The sequence below is a fragment of the Macrobrachium nipponense genome, chromosome 27 (assembly GCF_015104395.2).
Source record: "Macrobrachium nipponense isolate FS-2020 chromosome 27, ASM1510439v2, whole genome shotgun sequence".
Taxonomy (NCBI): domain Eukaryota; kingdom Metazoa; phylum Arthropoda; class Malacostraca; order Decapoda; family Palaemonidae; genus Macrobrachium; species Macrobrachium nipponense.
In genome coordinates this window covers 31597754-31621326 of record NC_087216.1, presented here as the reverse complement: position 1 = coordinate 31621326, position 23573 = coordinate 31597754, and the positions used below count along the sequence as shown (strand labels likewise).

At 42.6% G+C, this 23573-nt stretch overlaps 1 protein-coding gene across 3 annotated transcripts in view; it reads left to right on the top strand.

The window, feature by feature from the left end:
• Positions 1–23573, top strand: part of LOC135200995 (ankyrin repeat and IBR domain-containing protein 1-like) — a 228209-nt gene that overhangs the window by 65028 nt on the left and 139608 nt on the right. For all 3 annotated transcript variants that reach the window (XM_064229796.1, XM_064229798.1, XM_064229797.1), the window contains exons 8-9: positions 9118–9357; positions 16212–16384. In XM_064229796.1, coding sequence (XP_064085866.1) covers positions 9118–9357; positions 16212–16384 — 413 coding nt within the window. The remainder of the gene's footprint in view (positions 1–9117; positions 9358–16211; positions 16385–23573) is intronic.

Below are 23573 nucleotides of genomic sequence, written 5' to 3'. Positions count from 1 at the left end.
ATTGGCTCGTGTCGCCCTATGAAAGGATCCTTAATATCATACTTTCTAGGTAAAATTAATCTAAAATTACCAGAGAAAAAACAAAATTAAGAAAATGTCAGTAAAACTGACTCGCTCACTCTTAAAAAGAAGTGTCGGTATGATGATAGGGGCGAGTGGGAACACTACCACGAGACATTCACCAATTAGAACTTCCAATCAGAATCCCCACAAGAGAGAGCTGATACCAACGGGCGATGCAGCCGCTACTACTACTACTAGAGGACGCCACGGACAGCAGCGCCCCTAGCGGACATCCTTAATCTAAAAACATCTTGTCCTGCATGGGGGGGAGGGGGGGGGGGGGGTAAACAATATAGGGTGGGTTTCATAGGGCGACACGAGCCAATCACCCAGAAATAGATTTTTCCTTCGTCAAAATCCCTTTTCTGGGCTCAGCTCGTGTCGGCCTATGAAAGAGTACCAGAGAAACAGACAAGATGGGAAAGGACAAATGAAAAGCAGTTGTAAAACGAGGGATATAATATAAGTAAATCAATTACAGCATACAAACTAAGTACTTAACCTAACTTATTCTAAATAGTAACATAAAAGAACGTTAGTAATGTAAAGTACTTAAAATTACAATAAACATAGTAAAATATAATAATGCAGTATAATATTAACAAATAGATTTACTTAGAAAATTATTTACAAAATATACAAACACAATTGTGTCCTACCCTAGCATAAAATACGGGTAGGTACACTGAAGTACAATATCAGTACAAGTTGTGGATGTCCCTAGCAAAAAAAATAAGGGACAATCCACTAGTATGATTCAGCGGCTAAGGCTAGGATATCCGAGTAGCATGGCGATAGGGTGAGGCATGTTGGATGAGGTAGGTAGAAAGGAGACCTGGATCTATACTACGACTACTATACAGTATCAGGAGAAACAATGTTTCCCGCTGCTACTGCTGAAAATTTTAAAGATTCCAAGGACTTTAGATAATGACGTTTAAAGACTGTCGGGGATTTCCATCCAGTATACTTTTTAAGATCCTCAAAGTTCATATGTTGAAAGTAATTAATTGAGGTGGCTACTCCCCTGATGTCATGTGCTTTTGGGAATGAATCAGGATTGGCTTGTTTAATGATGTAAAGGATTTGTTGTCTAATACCTTTTACTGACAAAGTACCACCTTTTTCTCTCATGAAGAGAGGACCTGAGGATCTTGAGGATGTACGAGATAGAAAGGCTCTTAAAGTTGATACTGGGCAGAGAGAAGGATCTTGGGGAAGTGGGATGACTTTCCAAGGGGGCCCACCCCTTGCAAGAGGATCCTCATTTTTAGCTAAAAAGCTACGATCCGGAGCAAGCAGAACTCTCCTGAGGAGGAATTCCCATGACCCGCATCGCTGGATAGAGCCGACAGTTCTGAAATTCTAGCTCCTGAAGCTAGGCTTAATAAGAATAATGTCTTCCTAAGAAGCATTATGAATGTACAAGACGAGTTGTCAGTATCTGAAGCTAGTTTGAGGACATCATTTAAGAACCATGAAACTGCAGTAGGCCTTTGAGAAGGTCTAAGTCTAGCACAGGCTTTAGGAATAGACGTGAAATAAGATTCAGTCAGATCTATCTGAAAACCTAACTGAAAGATCTTCTTCAAAGCCGATTTATGAGTAGTAATAGTGCTAGCTGCTAAACCTTTTTCAAAACAAGGACCTGAAAAAGGATATAGCTAGATTAACTGTCATGGTTTGTAGTGTTTGATTCTTTCAGGAAAGACGCTAATTTTTTAACAGCTGAGTCATATTGTCTAATGGTTTGACTCTCTCTTATCTGATTCTAGGAAGAGAATATTTTGTGGATCAATATTAGCATCTTTATTAGCCGCAAACTTCATGAAGTCCATAAAGTTAGGGTCTGAAGAATTCCTGAGGAAGCGAACACAGTCCTCATTTGTACTGATTGTGACAGCTTGGGATTGGGAATCCGTTGAGGTCGGAGACCCAATTCCAGAAGAAGAGGATACCAGTTGCTCTTGGGCCAGTCCGGTGCAATCAGACTACTATTCCTTTGAAAGTCCTCAGCTTGCTTAAGACTTTCAAGAGAAGATTCACTGGAGGAAAAACATAAATTTTTCTCCACTGATCCCAATCTAACGACAGGGCGTCCGTGGCATAAGCCAGAGGGTCCAGGTTGGGGGCCACATAGCAAGGGAGCTTGTGGTTCGCTTGTGAGAGCGAAGAGATCTACTTGGAGACCTGGGACTCTCCGGCATATCCACTGGAATGACCCGTCGTCTAGGGACCATTCTGATTCCAGAGGCAACAAGGGTCCGACCAAAAAAGGGACAAAGCTGTCTGCTATCACATTTCTTACCCCCGCCAGGTGAGTGGCGGACCAGATGCCATTTGTGTTTGCTAGGGCAAAAATGGCTATCATGACATGGTTCACATGCTTGGATTTGGACCCTCCTCTGTTGATGCAATGAACTACCACTGCACTGTCCAAAACTAGCCTTAGATGAGACTTTTTCGGGGGAAGCAGTCTCTTCAAGGTAAGAAATACTGCCATTGCTTCCAGAACGTTTATGTGGAGCTGGCGAAATTGAACTGACCAAGTCCCCTGAACCTGTTTGAACTGAGAATATCCCCCCCACCCCCACCCGGACAGGGAGGCATCCGTGTGAATGGTTAACACTGGAAGAGGATATTGAAGGGGTACCTGCTTGGCTAAGTTCTTTACTTTTGACCATGGACGGAAGTTGATTGCGAAGGATCTGTGGAATTACTGACAACGTTGTCTCGAGATTTGGTGTTTGCTCTCGATCGCCAAACTCGATTTATATCTTTTAACCTTGCTTTCAGGAGGATATCTGTCACCGAAGCAAACTGAAGGGACCCTAGGATTCTTTCCTGGTTTCTCCTTGATGTTTGTTTGCATTTGAGAAATTGCCTGACAGATTTTTGCTATTTCCTTCCGTTTGGCCACTGGAATTGACAGATTGTGGGAAGACAAATCCCATTGGATTCCCAGCCACTGAAAACGAGACTCCGGGGTAAGTCTGGATTTCGTTTTGTTTATCTGGAAACCAGATGTTCCAGAAAGTGAACTACCTTTTTGGTGGCATTGAGACATTCCTCGACGGTTGGTGCCCAGATCAACCAATCGTCGAGGTAAGCTGCTACCATGATTCCCTGAGTTCTCAATTGCTGTACAACCACTTCTGCTATTTTCGTGAATACCCTGGGGGCTACATTCAGACCGAAGGGCATCACTTTGAATGAGAATGTCTGATTTCCTAGCCTGAATCCTAGGAATGGGCGGAAGTGTCTGGCTATAGGGATATGATAGTATGCGTCTGTAAGATCGATGGAGCATGTGACGGCTCCACGCGGAAGTAAGGTCCTTACTTGCGAGAGGGTAAGCATCTTGAACTTGTCGCAACGAATGAAAGAGTTAGCTTTGACAAGTCTAAGATTACCCTTCTTTTTGTTGAGCCTTTCTTGGCACGCTGAATAAGCGACTTGAAATTTTAGATGCTTGACTCTCGCATAGCTCCTTTCTGAAGGAGTTCCTCCGCGTAATCTGTCAATTCCTCTGATGGTATTTGGTGGAATGATTTGATTGGAGGAGGATCTTTGATCCAACTCCAACCCAACCCTTTGGACACTATGCTCTGTGCCCAATTGCTGAACCCCCACCTGTGACGGAAGAGGAACAGCCTCCCTCCTACCTGGGAGCCTCATTGTTGATGGGCGGGTTTTTTGACCACCACGCCCTCCTCTGAACTGCCTGCTCCTTGTCGCCCGTCCTGCGCCACGCTGGCGAAAGTAGCCTCTCGCCCTACCTCTCGGTTGCTTGTTAAAGGGAGTGTAGCCCTGACCTTCATACGTAGGGTTGAAGGCCGGCGAGAGTGCGTAGGAGGTCGACGGTTGTGATTGAGGAGACAGCAGGAGGATGGGCTGGTTCTGTTTCGAACTACCAGGTTGTCCTGTTGGGTAACCGGGACGGCCTGAACAAATTGCTGCTGTTGCTGGGTGTTTCTGGTAAGGCTGGAACCTTTTACCAGACTTCTTTGGTTTCTTACCAGCAGTGGTGGGGGCGGATTCTTGCTTCCTCTTAGATGAAATACCCCACCTAGCTCTAAGGCTCTGGTTGAGCCTAGCAGCCTCGTGGTGCACTTCATTTACAGCGGATTCTGGGAAGAGATCCGCTCCCCACATGCTAGAAGCCAGGAGTCTATTAGGCTCGTGCCTAATAGTGCACTCCTGCAGAACGTGCTTTCGGCAATTCCTCCTAGCTTGGAAGAAGTCGAAAGCATCTGTCTGAAACCGTCTGAAGCTGGGATTTGGCCAAGATCTTAAACAGCGGTTCTGTAGCATATGAGAGAGCAGCCATTTCCGTTATTATCAGAGAATTGAGGGACCTGCCAAACCTAGTTCGCGTGCGTCGAACTCCCCGCCTGAATCAAGGAATCAGGCAGCCTTGGAAAGGAAGCTTCTCAACGCCGAACTGGTCCATGGCGCAGTCCGGTTTGAGCTTGCCAAGCGTGAATGTGGCTGGCAAGTTCTCCCACAATTCTCCAAAAAAAGCTGGGAAGAGCGGAGAAGTAGACTCGCCTCCTTAGCTGTGGCATGGGCTCATCCTTGAGGACTGCCTGAAGAGTCCTCTCTACTATTTTCGTGGCGAACGGAAGAGAAGCCTCTTCTTCCGTCGCAAAAATAGTGAAAGGAGGACTCTTATAGGCCTGGAGCTTAGTGTTTGTGCACTCCCAGTCCTCAAGGCAGTGAACCCATTCCCGTTGGGCATGATCCCTACTGTAGAGAACATCCTCCCTAGAGATCTTGTCTTCCCTAGTAAGAGCCGCTACAGTCAGCCTAGCATAGCCGATGAAAGGCTGCGCCAGACCCGGAGGATAAAACTCGAAGTCCTCAATCCTTCGAGTTCCACACTCCGGGATAGAGATCATCCCATCCTTAAATGGAGCGTTAGGCAGGCTACTCTCCAAGGGTTCTCCATAAGAGGAAGCTGGCAGAGAGTCGTATGGCGGGAGCTGGAAAATACCAGCACTTGGCACTGGGGAGACTGGAAGAGGGACCTGAGGGAGAGCCCAGCCACTCGGTCCTCATTCTCTCTAACCCTGAGAGAGATCCTGGATGGATTTGGCCTGATTGAGACAGAGTGCTCGACAGTTGTGCAAACATCTGCTCAAATTTCGTCCCCAGGGCGGAGACTTGCGAACCACCATCTCACCCACCTGTTGCATCACCTGCTGAGAAAGCAGTGGGATCAAAGGTGCTGGGTCCCGCTCACTCCCACCGGCGTTGCCAGAGTGGATGCGGTGGAGGCAGGAGAAGGCACTGGCTCGGCGGGAGCGCGAGCCTTTCTCCTTAGAAGCCTTGCTTCTAGAGCTCTTCGAGTAAGAAGAGCTCGGCTTGGCCTTCACCGCGTCAGCGTAAGAAGTCGAAGACTTCCTAGCCGAAGAAGACGAAGACGACTTCTTAGAAGTCGTCTTAGATAGAGTCTTCGGTTCTCTCTGTCCCTTCACCTTAGGGGGTACAGAGAGAGCGGGAGAGCGGGTAGGGATCTCAGATCCCACAAAGCCTTGGAAAGAAGCGCTCGAAGAAGGGACAGGAGAAAGATCCAGTGGAAACACCAAGGAAAGACCTTGGGCGCCCGACACACCTACCTCAACCAACAAATCCTCTACTCCAACCGCCATCGGCTCGATGTTTAGGTCCAGGGCAGCGACGTCCGGACCGACTCCTGTGAAGCTACGACCCCGAAAGATTGCTGGAGATCTGCTGGATGGAGGCTATGAGCTGCGGACAAGGGGTCAACATACCCTGTTGACTTGCCCGCCGGGAAGATCTGGACGGCCAGCTTCTTGTCAGGATGTACGGCTGGCCTTTGGCGGCGTTCTTCCCGAAAGAAGCCCACCCACCGAATTTCAGGGTAGCAAGGGCGACCTCCCTCACACCAGTAGCCTAGAAGAAAGGGCGAGATGAGCTTCTAATGGCGGAACGGGGTTAACAAACTTATGTCTAAGAGTTGTTAGTAAATGATAAAGAAGCCTATAATCGACTTACCCCTCCCCCCACCGCCCCACTGACTGACTAGGTCGTAGCAGATGGCGCAGGCCTTGCCGGGTGCCAGACGATCCATATTCGATTGAATGACGTGGCACAAGGAGCGGTGAGACCTGCACTCATCGCCGGCCGCAGGGGTCGTACAAACATCGCGTTGCACGCCGGGACCTGACAGTTGGTAGCCTGTAAGTGGAAAAATACATGAGTATCAGGAGAACACTTACAGTCTAACAGTTGCTCCGCTGGTGCCGGAGCGAGAAAGTTAGATTAAACCAGAGCCCCGCCATATACGTGTGGTAACAAGGTTGGTTGGTTGTCCTAGGCTATGCTCCGCTGACGGCGGGGACAAAAGATAGAATCCAACCAGGAGTGGTGGTAAAAGGAAACCACGACGAAAAATGGCGGGGATGGTAAGCATATGAATAATAAAATTAAACAAATCATCGTAAAATTAGGGTATATCCTTAAAATAACAATAATATCAAACCTTTCTCCACCCGTTCTACTAGAAGAGTGCCCGGGTAAGAAGCAAGCTCCCTTCCGGTAGCGGGGGGAGAGATGTAAGGATATAGTAGGCAAGCAACGACCACTAGTAGTGACCACCCCGCCCGCTGGCGGAGCCAGTAATCTATAACCAAAGGTGCCCCGGCTGCGACGGAAGGCTCCGTTCGTTATAGAAAGGGAAGGTGGTGGCTGAGCAACTGGGGAAGGGGGGGGAGGGTCTCGGCGTAACACGGCGGGAGAGAGAGAGGGGGGGGGGGTTGGCCTACTCCTCCCCGTCTCAACAACTACCCGCTCGGAGACACGGTACCCTATGAGTGGTCGCCCTATACCCCCCGCTGGGAGGAACCCCTGGCCACCTCAGAGAGGGAGGGAGGAAGGCAACTGAGGTTGTCATGACAACCAAGGGGTCCCCCCAGCACCTCCCTATACCTGGTAGGGAGGGAAGGGTAAGGTGCGATGGAACACGTGACCGCAAGTGGCCTAAGCCGCGAGCAACACAACCGTGGGAGGGCCACGTGAACCAGGCTGTACCAAAACCATGGAACATGCACCTAGGCTAGCTAAACACCCTAAATAGAATAAAATTACATCGTAAAGATGGAAAAGACACTTTTAGTAGAAGAAAAAGAAGCCCAGGAGGAGGCAAACTGTTCCGAGGAACAGAAGCCTACTCGGAGCCAGCGAAAGCCGATGAAGAGCAAGAGCCGGGATGCTGGGCTGGAACAATAATAATAGCCCTAAATACCAAACTAAGAGAAATGGTAAGGGGGCTAATCTAGCTAAAACTCGATGTAAAAACGATGAACGTAAAAGTAAGCCCATAAGTATAAGAAGGTCCCAGTATGGAGGACCGGGAATTCTTAACGAGGCAGCATGGCGCCAGCCACGAGACAACCGGAAACCGTATATGACCTATTAGAAGGAAAATACTGGTTCCCGGAAGACAAAAATATAGTAAAACATTACTTATGAGGCACTTAACTTAGCCGTTGCGATTGCAGAACGTTCCATATCGAAGAAGATAATAAATCCCGTAAAAGGCACAGCACAGAGAAAAATGCGTCTGGACGCTAGCGCTAAATATTAAGGATGTCCGCTAGGGGCGCTGCTGTCCGTGGCGTCCTCTAGTAGTAGTAGTAGCGGCTGCATCGCCCGTTGGTATCAGCTCTCTCTTGTGGGGATTCTGATTGGAAGTTCTAATTGGTGAATGTCTCGTGGTAGTGTTCCCACTCGCCCCTATCATCATACCGACACTTCTTTTTAAGAGTGAGCGAGTCAGTTTTACTGACATTTTCTTAATTTTGTTTTTTCTCTGGTAATTTTAGATTAATTTTACCTAGAAAGTATGATATTAAGGATCCTTTCATAGGCCGACACGAGCTGAGCCCAGAAATGCTCAATAGAGTGCCTGGTTTCTCTCTAGGCTCTTTTCCTGTAGCTGTCTTTACTATGAAGATGGCATCCACCATCCCTCTTCCTCTCATGAATCCATACTGCTGTTTCCCAATCTTTACAATCTCTCTTAATCTCTCATCCAGTATTCTCTCTAAAACTTTCAATCCATGCTGTTAGTTTAATTCCCCTGCAGTTACCACAATAGTTATTTCTAATTGTAATTTCTAACTTGACCCTCCAAAAGTTAGATAGGATACTACTTAGTATTTTTCCATCAAAATTAGCAGATACCTCCAAGTTCTTATGGCATTCTTGCACCTGTCTCAACACAAGACATCTAGATACCTTCCTTCTCCAATGAAATCTTCAACATTTGAAAAGTAAATAGTTTGTTTAGGAAACAATTAATGTTTTCTGAGATGGTAATTTCTTCATAATTCAACTCTGGTTCTTGCCTAAGTTTTATAATGGTAGAGAATGATGCAGTGGAGCTAGTGAGGTTGCTTTCTTTGTATCCTTGGCCAACAACTCAATTTTACCAAATTAGTAAAAGTGCTATGCTGAAGTGAGATACACATAAAATTTTTAGGAATGAGCTTACTGGTGTTGAAGTGAACCAGACACAAAGATGACAAGTTCTACTGGTAGAGGGGCTGAGAAACCTTGATTCATACTTTGACAAATGGAAGCCAGAACTCTCCTTTGGAAACATGTCTGGAGATTATGCTCTTGAAGAATTATGCTTTTGTAAAGTAATGGATTGTTTTGAAATAATTATACATTACAAGTTTGTAGAAATAAATTCATGTCCTGTAGTTATTAACCATTTTTTTGTTGGAACACCATTCAGCTTGATATTTTACTCACTCATAATTTTTGTAAAAATTGCTGTTGAGTCACTGTTGAGTATGATTGTGTAGAGCATTGCTAATGTTGTAAATAATGAAGTTGTTGATGGATTTATTGTTATAACCCCATGTACGTAGTAGTGATATGTAGTTGATATTTTATTCAATGTTACTGTACTGTACAATAATGTACCAATAATTTTTCAAGAGTGAGAAACATTGTAATTTATTTTAAGAATGTAAATTCTAACAACATTTTCTTCAGTGTTATTTTTGTAATTTACAGTGTGAAATCTGCTATGGAGAGATGAGGTCATGGGAACTAGGTGAACATTGTGGCACAAGCTGTGAACACCAATTTTGTGCTACTTGCTGGGAAAGTTATCTTACTTTGAAAATTCAAGAAGGGGGTGCTCATCACATTCTTTGTCCTGCTGTTGGATGTAACATTTTGGTTGATGTTGATTTTATTGAGAAGATGGTCAGCCCAGAAATGGCGAGAAAGTACCTACAATTTGATATTCAAGTAAGTTTTTTTTATTGTAATTGACTAAATATAATTTGCAAATTCATTGTTGTCTCGTCAAGTCAAGCAAGAAACCAATAAGTTTTTCAAGGTGAATGTAAACAAGAGCAAAGCTATCTATCAGTGTAAATGAAACTGGGAACATGGTGTACTGAATATAAGTATTGATGCTTAAGACTGAAAATGGTTGATTCAAACAGATGTTCAAATAGGTATTCAGATGGTAGTAAGATGAAAGATGAGGTGAAGCACAAGAGAAGCAAGATTTTACACTTTTAGAAAAGTGAGAAGCTCACAATTTAAGGGGGCCGGCCGGCTAATGCCATTTTTTAAGGACAAGACTTTGATATTCATACCACTTAATAAGGTGACTTGGGACATCTCCAAACCACATATGATTTTCGCCTCTGACCTTTCGGTTTTGTGACGCCACGGGCGGGGTTTTATCCCGAAAATAACCATTTTTCAAATTCAAATTTATATTCCCCTTCCCCTTGATATTTAGCATTAAGACCTGGGATTACTACCATATATAGACCTGATGTAGACCTCCAATCGAATGGGGAGTTTTTTTTCTAAAAGTCATTTTTTTGCTAGATATGAATTTTTCAATATGGTATAAACCTATAAATCAGGAGAAAAAAATTTATAAAAAAAAGACGAAACAAAAAATTGAAAAAGGGCTCTATTTGATTGTTCTATAATGTCTTTCTGAGTTATATACCAAATTCCAATGTTATAGCTTTAAAACTAAGTGAGGAGATAGATTTTGAAGGTCAATAAGTATAGTTTTGAGATACAGGCGTTCAAAGTTTTCCTTCGTATTTCTACAAAGACTATGTTAATAAATAATGATTATTATGAATGTATATTTCTTTTTTGTGTATTATTAAACCAAAACTATTGTATTTATCATAATTTAATCATAAATGATGATCCCTTTGCTCATATATCGTAGCCTGGGGCACTGCTTGAGGCAAGATGGGGCACTCCTTCCTACGTAATTCTCTCTCTCCCCTTCACTAACTCGGCTTATTACAGCGAATTTTCTTCTTCTGTATGTTAGCGACATGTTTTCCTTGTATTTTCCTCTTTGGCGAGATGAAATTCTTGCCGAAACAAAGATAAACAAACGTGAATGCAAGAGAATGTCAGAGGTGAAACTCGAAGGTGTACAGTGGACCCCCCGTATTCGCGTTCTCCAGATTCGCGGACTCACACATTTGCGGATTTCTCTGGGGAACGTTTCCCTGCATTATTCGCGGAAAATTCGCGCATTCGCAGTATTTTTCTATGATAAATATTCCACAAATTCCCTGGTGTGATGATTTCATCATAAAATGTACTTTTGTGATAAAACTATTAAAAAACCAAGTATGAAAATTTTTAGTGGGTTTTTTCTTGAGTTTTAACTAACAAAATAGGCTGTTTTTTAGCATTTCATTAGGGTTCCAAACATTCGCGGGTTCTAACTATCCACGGGGGGGTCTGGTACGCATCCCCCGCGAATACGGGGGGACCACTGTACTCTCTTTTTACAAAGACAATTTAATAAATCATGATTATTATGAATTTCATATTCCACTTTGGGTATTAAAAAACCAAAACTTTGTTATTTATCATAAATGAAGATCTCTGCTCAAAGATCATAGCCTTGGGCACAGTGTGACGTGTGCTGTCAGGCAAGACGGGGGCGTTGCTACGCAACCCTTACTACGCAACCCTCCCCTCTCTCTTCACTAACTACGCGTAATTTATGATATGTATTCTGTAATAATATTTGAGCGATTTTTCTTCGTCAGTATGTTAGCGAGATGTTTTCCTTGTCTTTTCCTCATTGGCATGATGAAATTCTTGCCAAAACATACATAAACATACGTAAAAGCAAGCGAATGTCAGAGGTGAAATCGAACATGTAATCTACTTGAAGTTTGTGATATCACTGAATCAGGACTGGACTTGGTAGCTGAGCTGAAGTCTCCCTTCTCGACTCGGGAAATGTCTACAGATGCCATTTCTCCCAATTTCTTTGACAATAATTATCAAAATACGATAATAGAAGAAATATTGCATTTTCTTGTACGGATCAATGTTTTAGGCTTATTGAGTTACATTAACTAATTACCCTGTAACTACGAAAGTAAGAGGAATTTTGGCGAAATATTACATATACGTATTCTCAATTGCCATATTAAGCTCCATGAATTTTTTCATGACTGCATTTTTCGCCCTATACCACCATATATAGGGGTTCCGGCCGGCCCCCTTTTAAGGAATGCTGTAATGACAAGAAGAAAATTCTATACGTATGTACTTGGCACTTACAAATGCTCTGTAATCCTGACCATTTGTACATCACATTTTGGCGGGATCACAAGCTTAAGAAACAAGCAGGCATAACAAAAAAAAAACACACGTACTCAACCAAATCCAGATATATAGTACTCAGGGCTATGCTGTGCTGTCTGCCAGTCGAGGTCACGGAGATACAAACAACTGTTGCAAACCAATACACAACCAACAACAACCAAGGACCACAACCCCACAACCCAACAACCAAGGACAATAACCCCACAACTCAACAACACAACAACCAAACAAGGAACACAACCACATCTCAACAACACAACAACAAACAAGGAATACAAAACACACCACTTAACTGACTATCAGTGCCTTCACAGACTGCTACTGACACTACTGACCATCACAGGTTCTACCTCAAGACTGACTCAAAACCCTGATCTTAACAACTAACTCCAGCTGCACCTGCAGACAACCCAGAACTCTCAAATACCCAATTCAATCGTTAACCATCCATCCACCAATTACACCCTCTCTCTCTCTCTCTCTCTCTCTCTCTCTCTCTCTCTCTCTCTCTCTCTCTCTCTCTCTCTCTCTCTCTCTCTCTCTCTCAAGGACGGTGTCAAATGGAACTCGCATAACTCCTCCATATTTCCTCCCCTGTTACATTTGACAACGTCTCCTTACACTCGCAACACCCACACTAAATAGCCTTCCGCAACACCCATGGATGCTTGGATGCAGGCCCCCTGGATCTTGTTTGAGGGCCCTCATACATAAAATCTCAGTTACACCGCCATCCACTTCTCCCAGACCACTTCCAGTCAGACTCCCATTACCATCTCCCTCACTACTATCCTCCCAAATCCCATTCACTATCTCATCTACCCCTTCTAACTCTTGTGCCAACATCTCTGTAACTCTGCCACCAAATCACTAACCTCATTTACACTGCCAACCCCGTCCTTACTTGATTCCCTTCCCGCTGAAATCTCACTAAACCCATACAATTCAAACCCACACACACTATACGTATAATTCCTCTCAAAGTCATCCGTATTACATGCCTTATCCACCATTTTTACCCTAACACTAACCCCTCTATCATGCAGCTCACGTTTCTCCCTTTCATTCCCTTCCCTTACCTTCTTCCGCTTTCTTCCATACTCAACCAACACCAACTGGCAATCTTCCAGACACATTTGCTCACTGACACTCGGCTCACACTTATTCACCCTTCATCATCTGCACTGCATTCATCATTAACCCAAATTTTTCATCCATTTTCTCAACCATTCTCTCTTCCGCTCCTTTTACCTCTTCTTTCATTTCCACTTTTGCACTCCTTAGCATACCTCTCATTTCCTCTAACTCGCTCTTCAGCTCCTCACACTCCACCCTCAACCTCCCGTTCTCCACTTCCTCTCCACCAATCACACAACTCACTACCCCAATTGTCCTGCAGCTGCTGCACCAGCAGTCCCTGTTCGGATGCCAAAACACTACACATTACCAGCAATGTAAAATTTTCTAGAATTCACCAGATAAGAGAAACTTTGACTATAGATTTGAATGAAATACAGAATAGTACTAATTAATAAGTTAATTAAATACAAATTTCTCTCTTACTGGAGTTTTGTTTGCATAGTGTTAACAAACTCAACAATTTTTATAAAGAATGCAGTAAGCCAAGCATTTACTGGTGCAGAATAGAAAAGTGGCACCTAAACTTAGCAGATTTCATTACACTTCTTAGTGGCCTTGCTGGAGTCCAATGAAAATAGATATATTTCATACTTACTGTAGAAATCTGGTAAGTTTGGTGAGGTTATCAGACATTGGATTGAGCACATCCAAACAGACAACATTTTTTTCTATGTAGATAACCCACTAAATATGCTAGAGGCGAATGAGCAAACACAAGCACACAAACAAGGCTTTCTTGTTTGTCACCTTGAAGGTGTGCAGTGAACAAACAAACAAATGCTGTCATGTTGACTGACACTTTCTGGCTTGTGCCTGTGAGGGTGGATGGTGAACAAATGCACACATGTATAACTAATGCTTTCCTCTTTGTGTATAATGTTAGGAAACAGTATGCTTTTACTGTTGGTGTGCCCTCTCTCTCTCTCTCTCTCTCTCTCTCTCTCTCTCTCTCTCTCTCTCTCTCTCTCTCTCTCTCTCTGTCATGCATTATATTTAATTTTTTATTGACATTATTTAATACAGTACTCTCATTACTATAGTGTATGTACTTAATATAATATACAGTAGTGTAGTGTGACAGATTTTTCAGTAGTATGTGAGGAGTGTACAAGATATAACTACATTTATGCATAGTTTTATGATAACTTACACACTTAACCCTCTTACGCCGACTGGACGTATTTTACGTCTATATTTTTTGTCTCCCGTGTGCCGACTGGACATATTTTACGTCGACTTACAAAAGTTTTTTTAAAATTCGCGGAAAAATACTTATAGGCCTACCAGCCTAAAACTTTTGAATCACGCGCCTTGGGGGATGCTGGGAGTTCACGGATCAAGGTGTTGTTTTGTTTACAATTGTTACGCAGGCGCGCAAGCGCGAATTTCTTTCTTGCAGCACTAAAAAGTATCTGTGACACATCTCGGAAATTATTTCGTCACTTTGACATAATTTTTGTACCATTGTAAATTAGCCGTTATATGAAGTATTATATATGAAAATGTGCGCATTTTTATGTAGAATACAACAATAAAATACTCATGATTGTAGCTTTTATCAGTTTTGAGATATTTTCATATAAATAATGATAATTGCCAAAATTTCAACCGTAGGTCAACTTTGACTCTACCGAAATGGTCGAAAAACGCAATTGTAAGCTAAAACTCTTATATTTTAGTAATATTCAATCATTTACCTTAATTTTGCAACTAATTGGAAGTCTCTACCACAATATTTTGATTTATGGTGAATTTATGGAAAAACTTTTTCCTTACGTCCGCGCAGTAACTCTTCCGAAAAAAATCATACATGCGATTGTGGTAATGTTTGCACCATTTTAAAATTAGCCGTTATGTAAAGTTTTATATATGGAAATGTGCGCAATTTCATGCACAATACAACTAAAAACAACCCATGGTTGTAGCTTTTATCAGTTTTGAGATATTTTCATATAAATAACGATAATTGCCAAAATTTCAACCTTCGGTCAACTTTGACTCTACCGAAATGGTCGAAAAACGCAATTGTTAGCTAAAACGCTTATATTCTAGTAATATTCAAGCATTTACCTTCATTTTGCAACAAATTGGAAGTCTCTAGCACAATATTTCGATTTATGGTGAATTTATGAAAAAAATAACATTTTCTTTACGTCCGTGCGGTAACTCTTCCGAAAAAATCATACGTGCGATTGTGGTAATGTTTGCACCATTTTATGTAGAATACAACAAAAAATAATTGAAGGTTGTAGCTTTTCTCGTTTTTGAAATATTTGCATAAAAATCACGATAAATAGAAAAAAAACCACGTTCGGTCAACTTTGACTCTACCGAAATGGTCGAAAAACGCAATTGTAAGTTAAAACTCTTACAGTCTAGTAATATTCAGTCATTTATCTTCATCTTGAAACAAATTCGAAGTCTCTAGCAAAATATTTAGATTTATGGTGAATATAAAAAAAAATCTTTCCTTCCCTCTGCGCGCGGATTCTCCGCCACAAATCTCCGAAATGCGTACGTCCCATTCTCGGAATATTTGCTCCGTTTCATATAAGGCATTTTATAGAGTTTTATATATGAAAATGTGCGCAATTTCATGTAGAATAAAACTAAAAATATTTGAAGGTTGTAGCTTTTCTTATTTCCGAAATAATGGCATATAAAAGCAATTGTAAGCTAATACTCTTACAGTATAGTAATATTCAGTCATTTGTCTTCATTTTGAAAGAAATTGGAAGTCTCTAGGACAATATTTAGATTTATGGTGAATTTTTGAAAAAAATATTTGTTTACGTCCGCGCGTTACGAATTCATGCATTATTTTGTGATAATATTTTCTCTGTGTTGCTTTTATCGATTTACAATGTGTTATATACCAAAATGATCGCAATTTAGTGTACATTACAATGAAAAAAAAGTAACTTGTTACCTTTAACCGTTTTGCGCACAGCGCGATTTGAATACAATTATATATGAAATTTCGTTTTTGTGCTATCATATATCGCATTATTTATATATGATAATGATAATTTTTTTCATAATGATAATTTTTTTCATTTCTGATGGTTGCATACTAAACTTCAGCCATTGACAAAAAAGGAGCAAAAAATGAACTCTTAATCTTGAAAACTAAGCGCGCTGTGATTTTTTGAAAAAAATATTTTTTCCGCTTCCGTGCTCACTCTGAAACACCTCCGGCACACGGGAGACTTTTTTTTTTTTTTTTTTTACTGCTTCGGCGTAAGAGGGCTAAGTGTCTTTGCTCCCCTCTGTCTCTCATTATTGATTCATAAGTGCATTTTTTTCAGTATAATTTGATTTTGAGTTGCTTTGTCTATTATCAGGCATTTGTTGAAAGAAACAAGACAATCAAGTGGTGCCCCCTTCCTGGATGTGGTCGAGCTGTTATGTTCCCTGAGGCTGAATTGGAAACACAACCATTTTATATTCCAAACACAAAACCACCACCAAAAACTTCTCATGCTGTAGACTGTGGCAATGGACATTTTTTTTGTTGGTAAGTTTTAATTAAAGTTTTTCTTTAATGGTTTAGCACTTCTCAGTATGAAGTCAGATATTTGATTTATTTGTCCTGTTATAAATGCTTGACTGTCATCTTGGTTGAAAAGTGACTATAAGTCAGAAATTTTATACTGATTTAGCAAAATTGATCTTATGTGTTGTTGTAGCTTTTGTGTTTGTCTTTTATGCAGGAATATAGAATTAATATAAATTGCATTTGTTTCACTACAAGCCCATTACATGTATAGGCAGTCCCCGGCTTGCGACGGGGCTTCCGTTCTTGAGACACATTGTAAGCCGAAAATCATTGTAAGCCGGAAAATTGTCAAAAATCCTAAGAAAACCTTACTTTTAATACTTTGGTGTATTAAAAACTATGTAAACTGCATTTTTATTGCATTATTCATAAAAAAATCTTCAAATTTTGATTATTTTGCATTTTTGGAGCCATATTTCTTCCATTAGATCGGCACCATAACCCTGGAACGTGCGTTGTAAACCCGGAAAAAATTTCTGATGAATATAATTGAAAAGCATCATAACCTCAGAACGTCGTAAGCAGGGGACTGCCTGTACAGTACTTGTAATTAGACCATTTACTATTCAGTTTTTTCTCTGTTGTCAGCCCACAAGGACATATTAAGTGTTATTTATTTTGTATTGTTAACAGTTATTACTTGTTCAAACGCAGAACAAACTTTTGGTCTTAACAATAGGATAATCTTCCGCCAGCTGGAAACCGGTAAAGACAATCAAAGGTTATAAAGCAAGGAATCTGTGACATCTGGCAACTCACGCGAGTATGAGGTGGAAGCTGGTCACCGACCAGGCATAGAACCCTGTGACGCATCAGTCTTTCTTTGAATGCCTTGGAGAGTACTCGCTTGTGCTCTCCTTCCAAAGCCGATTGCTTTGTTTGCCCATGATTTCTTTTGTTCAGTGTGTTTGCGTGTATGCCTTGATTATCATGGTGTTCACCAGTTCTTCTAGGCCTCGTCAATGCATGTGGCTGGGCATTCAGGGATTTCCGTACTCCTGGTTTTTGGCTGCTACCATTACAGATCCTCATACTACATGCAGTAGGTGCTGCTGTAGTTTTTGTACCATTATTAATTCTTTCCCGGAATGTCGTTCCTGGCCTGTGTCGCAGTGGAGGGTGTTCTACAAAAAGAGGGAGCATCATAGAGTATCTACTTGTCCTTCTTGGGAGGGTTTTTCGCTTCCTCGTGGACGGTTCAGCATCCCCTTCTTCCAAAACCATTCCCTCTGCGTCGTCATACAGCTGTCTTCTTCCTTTTCTTCCATCGATTCATTGCTGAAAGTATCAGGAGTTGCACAGGATAAGATTATATTTATTGTAGCCCCCTCTCCTGCAGGATATATATGGCCTTCCTGAGAGGGAGGAGGCTATGCCTTCTGCTTCCTATATTTCAGATTCCAAATCAAACAAGATGGCTGCTGTTAGGGTGTCTCTAGGCATACAGGGTGCCCACTTTTTGGATGGCCTAATCTCGAATTTCCTGGATGCTCATCATGGCCTAACACTACTTTGGCTCTAGTGTGCTGCCTCTTAGCGGGACGCCTCTGTCAATGTCGACACTTATTGGGTTGCCCTTTATCACTCCGCCAGTGAGGCCATCGACCAGCACTGCCATTCGAGATGTCATGACATCACTCCCAGCATCCTCTCAGCCTATGACGCCAGCTGCGGTGGCGTCTCTGCCTCCTGTTGTTGTGATGTCATCTCCATCTTCACCTATAACGTCATCACAACCTCTTGCTGAGCTATCAGAGACGTTTCAAGCTATTCTTCTCCTTCTAGCAAGAGACATCATAGAGGGAGTAAGCTCTCTCCTCCATCTGCTTCTTCACCTCCTTCTCGTCCTCCTCGCCCTTGAGTCAAACATTGGAGAATTATGGACTTTGTGGCGTTGTCTTTTGCGAGTGAGAGGAGTGCTTCGCCGACTTCTCTACACAGCCATGTCTCTCCCTTACACATACTTGTACAGGGCCATGGAAGTATTAGCTCTCAATCTCAACCATCTCCAGCTCCTGTACCTGTTCCAGTCCGTCATAAAGATGATAAGGCTCCAATTAAGAGGTCAAAGGTGCCTGCTACGACTGTGTCTCCTGCACCTTCTAAAGATTCTTCTCTCTGCAAATGTGTTGTGGTTGACGGTCAAGAATGTGAGGCGACTTGGGTCCATGGATGTGTGTCTCATTCTTCTGCCAAAGACCGGGACCTTAGGGATCAGTCGCCCTCAGTACGTTCACTTTGGCATCGTTCTCTGTCTCAAGACCGTCACACGTCCATGTACGTGATTCGTCCCATGAACAGGTACATGGTTCCCTACACTATATGGCTTAAGGCCATGTGTCGGTTTCTACGCATGGCCGTGTTCTGGAGCCCTCTGTTTCAGGATCTTGGGTAGTTAGGGACTCCACTACAACCGGTGGGAGACATGATGCCCAACTTCCTAGGGAAGCCTCCCCAATGCCATTAGGGAAGGATGAGGATCCTTCCAAGCCTTCTTCTTTGCGTCATCTAGAGGAGGAAGAGAGCCAGGAGTTTCTGTCTTCTTTCTCAGAGGTTATTGATCTCATTCATGAGTTCAATAATCTTGGGTGTAGAATGCAGACTCAATCTTCTGTGGCCCCTATGGGTATAGGTGCCTTGCTAGGTCCAAGGCAAGATTTCAAGGCCTCGTTTGAGCTTTCCTTATCGGGGCATGGTGAGTCTACCTTAGAGTGTGTTACCGCCTTGGTTTTGGGCTGAGATGGCTCTCTGCACTCCAAGAGGTCCTTGAAGTTCCTTCCTTCTCCTCTCTTGCAGCATAGGAAGTATTACTCCATCAATGTGGTTCAGCTGATTCCCCATAACCTTAATTAGGATGTGATCCGTCTTAAGCCTGGTTTGACCCTTGATCAGGTTAAGTCTGAAGGTCCATCATTTTCTTCACAAGAGGCCTTGGCTATGGAGGCTACTGGTTCTAACATCTTCCAGACTGTGTCCTAGTTGGACTTGTAGTCCACTGGGGTAGCCAGGATAGCATCAGATCGTGCTGAAGTAGGTTCAGTCAGTTCTTCTGCCTTTGTCAGGCTATTGCAGTTTGGGGCTAAGGCCATTTTGTATCAAGGCCATCTTAGTGCGACTTTGTGGGGCAACTTCATCCTGGCTTGGAGGGATGTGGCCTTGTTGAAGGCAGCGGGGTTAGTAGATTCGGAGTCCTTGTCGGCCCTCTGAAACAGATATCTCCTTGAGTCGCAGCTTCTATTTCCAAGAGCTCATTGAAAAGATGCGGTACATCAGGCGGTATCTAAATCAGAGGCTCATTCTTGTCCTCCTCCTCTCCCTCCACAATGGCAGACAAGACAGTCTCCTTCTGTTAAGTCAACTCTAAAGTCAGTTTTCTTGTTGGCCTTGGCTTCTTCGAAAAGAGTTGGGAGCTTCATGGCATAAGTTATGATGTTAAAAACACCAGGGGTTGAGGGTCCGTAGCTTTCTAATTAGTCCCAGAATTTGTGGCTAAGACCTGGAATCCCTCGGTGCATTATGACAGACTAGCCTCGTTTTCTATTCCCTCACTGAATGACTTTGTGGACAATGATCCACAAGTGCTCTTTTTTTTTGCCCTGTCAGAGCACTACAATGCTATCTAAAGAGGACTTGTCACCTAAGACTTAGGTGCTGTAGACTTTTTGTTAGCAGACGCTGGTCCAGAAGGGAAGTGTCCAAGAACACGGATTTCATTCTGGTTATATGAGACAATTAAACAGGCATCCTCTGGCATTTAAAAAAAACTTGTCTGTTCATAGAATTTTGAACGCTGGTTCTTGGCTACGTAAATCCACATTCACTTCCTTTTACCTAAAGGACGTTGCCCACAGGTTTTTGGACATTTTTTCCTTGGGTCCGTTGGTGGCTACCCAACAAGTTGAGTAATTCACCCAGTGTCCCTGGTGGGACAGTTTGTATCTTACCTAAAATGATTGTTTGGAAGAGAGAATGAGTGAGTTGGCTAGCCTCTTTCTTTCTCTTTTTTCCTTTCTTCTTACTAAGGGCAGGTCGAAGAATAGACACTATATGCTGGAACTGGTCTGATACAGGTGAGTAGGGTGGTCATACTGTTGGTAGTTTTGTATTGTTACTATGCAATAGACAAATCTGCTATTCAGTAGCAAGTGCTCCTCACTCTAGCAAGGGGAGTGAGGAGTGGTGACAAACCTTTGTGGCTTGCATGGTTTGTTGCTTGAACTGGCAAAGTTTTCTTTTTGTTCCTGGATTACAATGAATCTGGTCATATATCGTGTTTCAACCCAGACGGCTGAGTCTTTAGATATATGATTGTCTATTCTCTCACGGGCTTGGACCACTTTCTTTAGAACTCATTCTTTTAGGAAAGGTGGTCAGGTGGGCTAAACTCCCAGTTGGTTTAAGGTACTTGTACCTCCCTCCAAGTATAAGTCTATCCTATTGTTAAGACCGAAGGTTTGTTCTGCGTATGAACAAATGATAAATTTTTATTTTTAATCAGTCTGTATTTTTCATAGCTAACAAACCTGAGTTCTTAACCTTTACTACTCACCTTTAACTGCTCCTCTCTCTTTTCCTGGGTTGGGAGAAAGATTGACACACCACAGGGGTTTATGCCTGGTTGGTGACCAGCTTCCACCTTGTATACGCATGAGTTGCCAGATGCCACAGATTCCTTGCTTTACAATCTTTGATTGTTTTTAACTGGTTTCCAGCTGACACAAGAAGATTATCATATTGTTAAGACTTGAGGTTTGTTAGCTATGAAAAATACAAATTGATTAAAAATTTGTCATATTGTGTTCTGGATACTGTATAACCTCAGCGACATACAGTGCTATTCTTTTTGGTGAAGTTTACCTCAAGGAGGGGGCTTCTTCCAGAATAATAACAATAGAGATTTAATATAATAATAATAATAATAATAGTATAGTATAGTAGTAGTAATAAGTTTCACCACAGCATTAATAATTAGATGATTAAAAAGTAACTGTAGAGAATTACAAACAGAAGTCTTAAGTAAACAATGACTAGCTGTAGAAACTGCAAAATGATTTGCCAAAAGAGAATGCTATGCTGCTCCGATACGTATACAAACCCTCAGTCCTTTAACAATAGGAAGGTATTTAGAGGCAGCTGAACCGGTCGTAAGCTTCGAACAAGGGGGTTCGGTAGTTAACTACTTGTTCGGCAGTTGGCGGTCAGCCCGACTGCGAGGAGAGGAGTCACTTTGCTTTCGGCCACGCTGGCGGATAGACGTGCTGCTCGCCTCTCTGCCTGCTTTTAAGTCGTATGCTTGGTTTTCTTCACATTGTGAAGGCTTTTTCTCTTAGTGTGCATGTACAAAGCGTACGTAAGTACGTGTCTGTTTTTGTATATTCATACTAAGGTGATTATTGAGTTATTATGGATTCCTGAGAGCTGGAGAAACCCCCTCGCCCCCCCATCAGCCACAGATTGTGCCCTGGTGTGGAGGGCTGTAAGTGTGGGGCCTTTCGGTCCTCTGTAGAGGTAGATCCTCACGAATTTTGCACTCTGTGCCGAGGGCGAGAATGCTCTCGCACCGAGCTTGTGATGTTTGCATTGTTTGGTCGGTGGAGCAGTGGGAGCGCTATGGAGGGAGGAAGAAGCCGCGTAAGCCGGCCAGGGAGTCATCGAAGGGATCTCCGGTTACTCCCTTGGTCACGGACTCGTCTTCTTCTTTCTTACCTCCATCTCAGCTCCCTCGTATGGCTCCTTCCCCTTGGGGGGGTTTATCTCGCTCCTTCTCCTCTCTCGATCAGTCGAGCGTGGAGGAGGGGGCTAGATACCCGGATGTTCTGTTGTATTCGGGGTTGTCCGTTCGCTCGGGGTGGGAACTGTCCCCCCCGGTCGAGTGGAAACCCCCCTCCCTTACTAACCCGACTACTCTTCCTTCCTCAGATCTGCTTGCCACGGGAGACGATCTCGGCCGGGCCTGGTACTCGCTGGGGCTCCAGGTGACACAGAGTGTTCACGGGTTTACAGACCTTACAGACCTTACATCTTGTTCGGGTTGCCCCAGGTCCCTCAGTGTGAGGCACCTCTAATGTCTACCAGAGAGTTGCTAGTACATCTTCCGGTATATTTTGCATCTTCCAATCTTGGATGGTCTGGGATGCAGTTTAGATATTTGTCGAGCTTATTCTTAAACACATCTACGCTCACTCCTGATATATTCCTCAGATGAGCTGGCAACGCATTGAATAGACGCTGCATTATCGATGCTGGTGCGTAGTGGATTAATGTCCTGTGTGCTTTCCTTATTTTTCCTGGTATAGTTTTGGGCACTATTAATCTACCTCTGCTTGCTCTTTCTGATATTTTTAGTTCCATGATATTTTCTGCTATTCCTTCTATCTGTTTCCATGCCTGAATTATCATGTAGCGTTCTCTTCTCCTTTCTAGACTATATAATTTTAAGAATTGTAGTCTTTCCCAGTAGTCTAGGTCCTTAACTTCTTCTATTCTAGCTGTAAAGGACCTTTGTTACACTCTCTATTTGTGCAATATCCTTTGATAGTGTGGGTACCATATCATATTGCAATATTCAAAGTGGACTACGAACATATGTTTTATAAATCGCAATAATCATTTGTGTTCAGCTTTTCTTGTTTTTGAAGTGCCGTAACAACATTCCCATTTTTGCTTTACATTTTGCCAACAGAGTTGCTATTTGATCATTGCATAACATGTTCCTATTCATCATCACACCAAGGTCTTTAACTGCTTCCTTATTTGTGATGGTCTCATTATTAGGTCCCTTATATGCATATAGCTTTCTTTCTCTGTCTCCATAATTTATTGATTCAAATCAGAGTTAAATACCATCCTATTTACTCTGCCCAATCATATACTTTGTTAAGGTCTCTTTGTAGAGCGTTCCTATCTTCATCACAAGTAATTTCTCTACTTATTCTTGTGTCATCTGCGAAACTACTCACTACCGAATCCTTCACATTATTGTCTATGTCTTCAATCATAATAACAAACAGTATTGCAGCTAAAATCACACGTACCTTGCGGCACACCGGATATTACCTTGACTTCATCCGATTTCTCGTCGTTTGCAATAACTATCTGTTTTCTGTTGTGTAAAAATTCTTTTAACCACCTTCCTACTTTATCCACG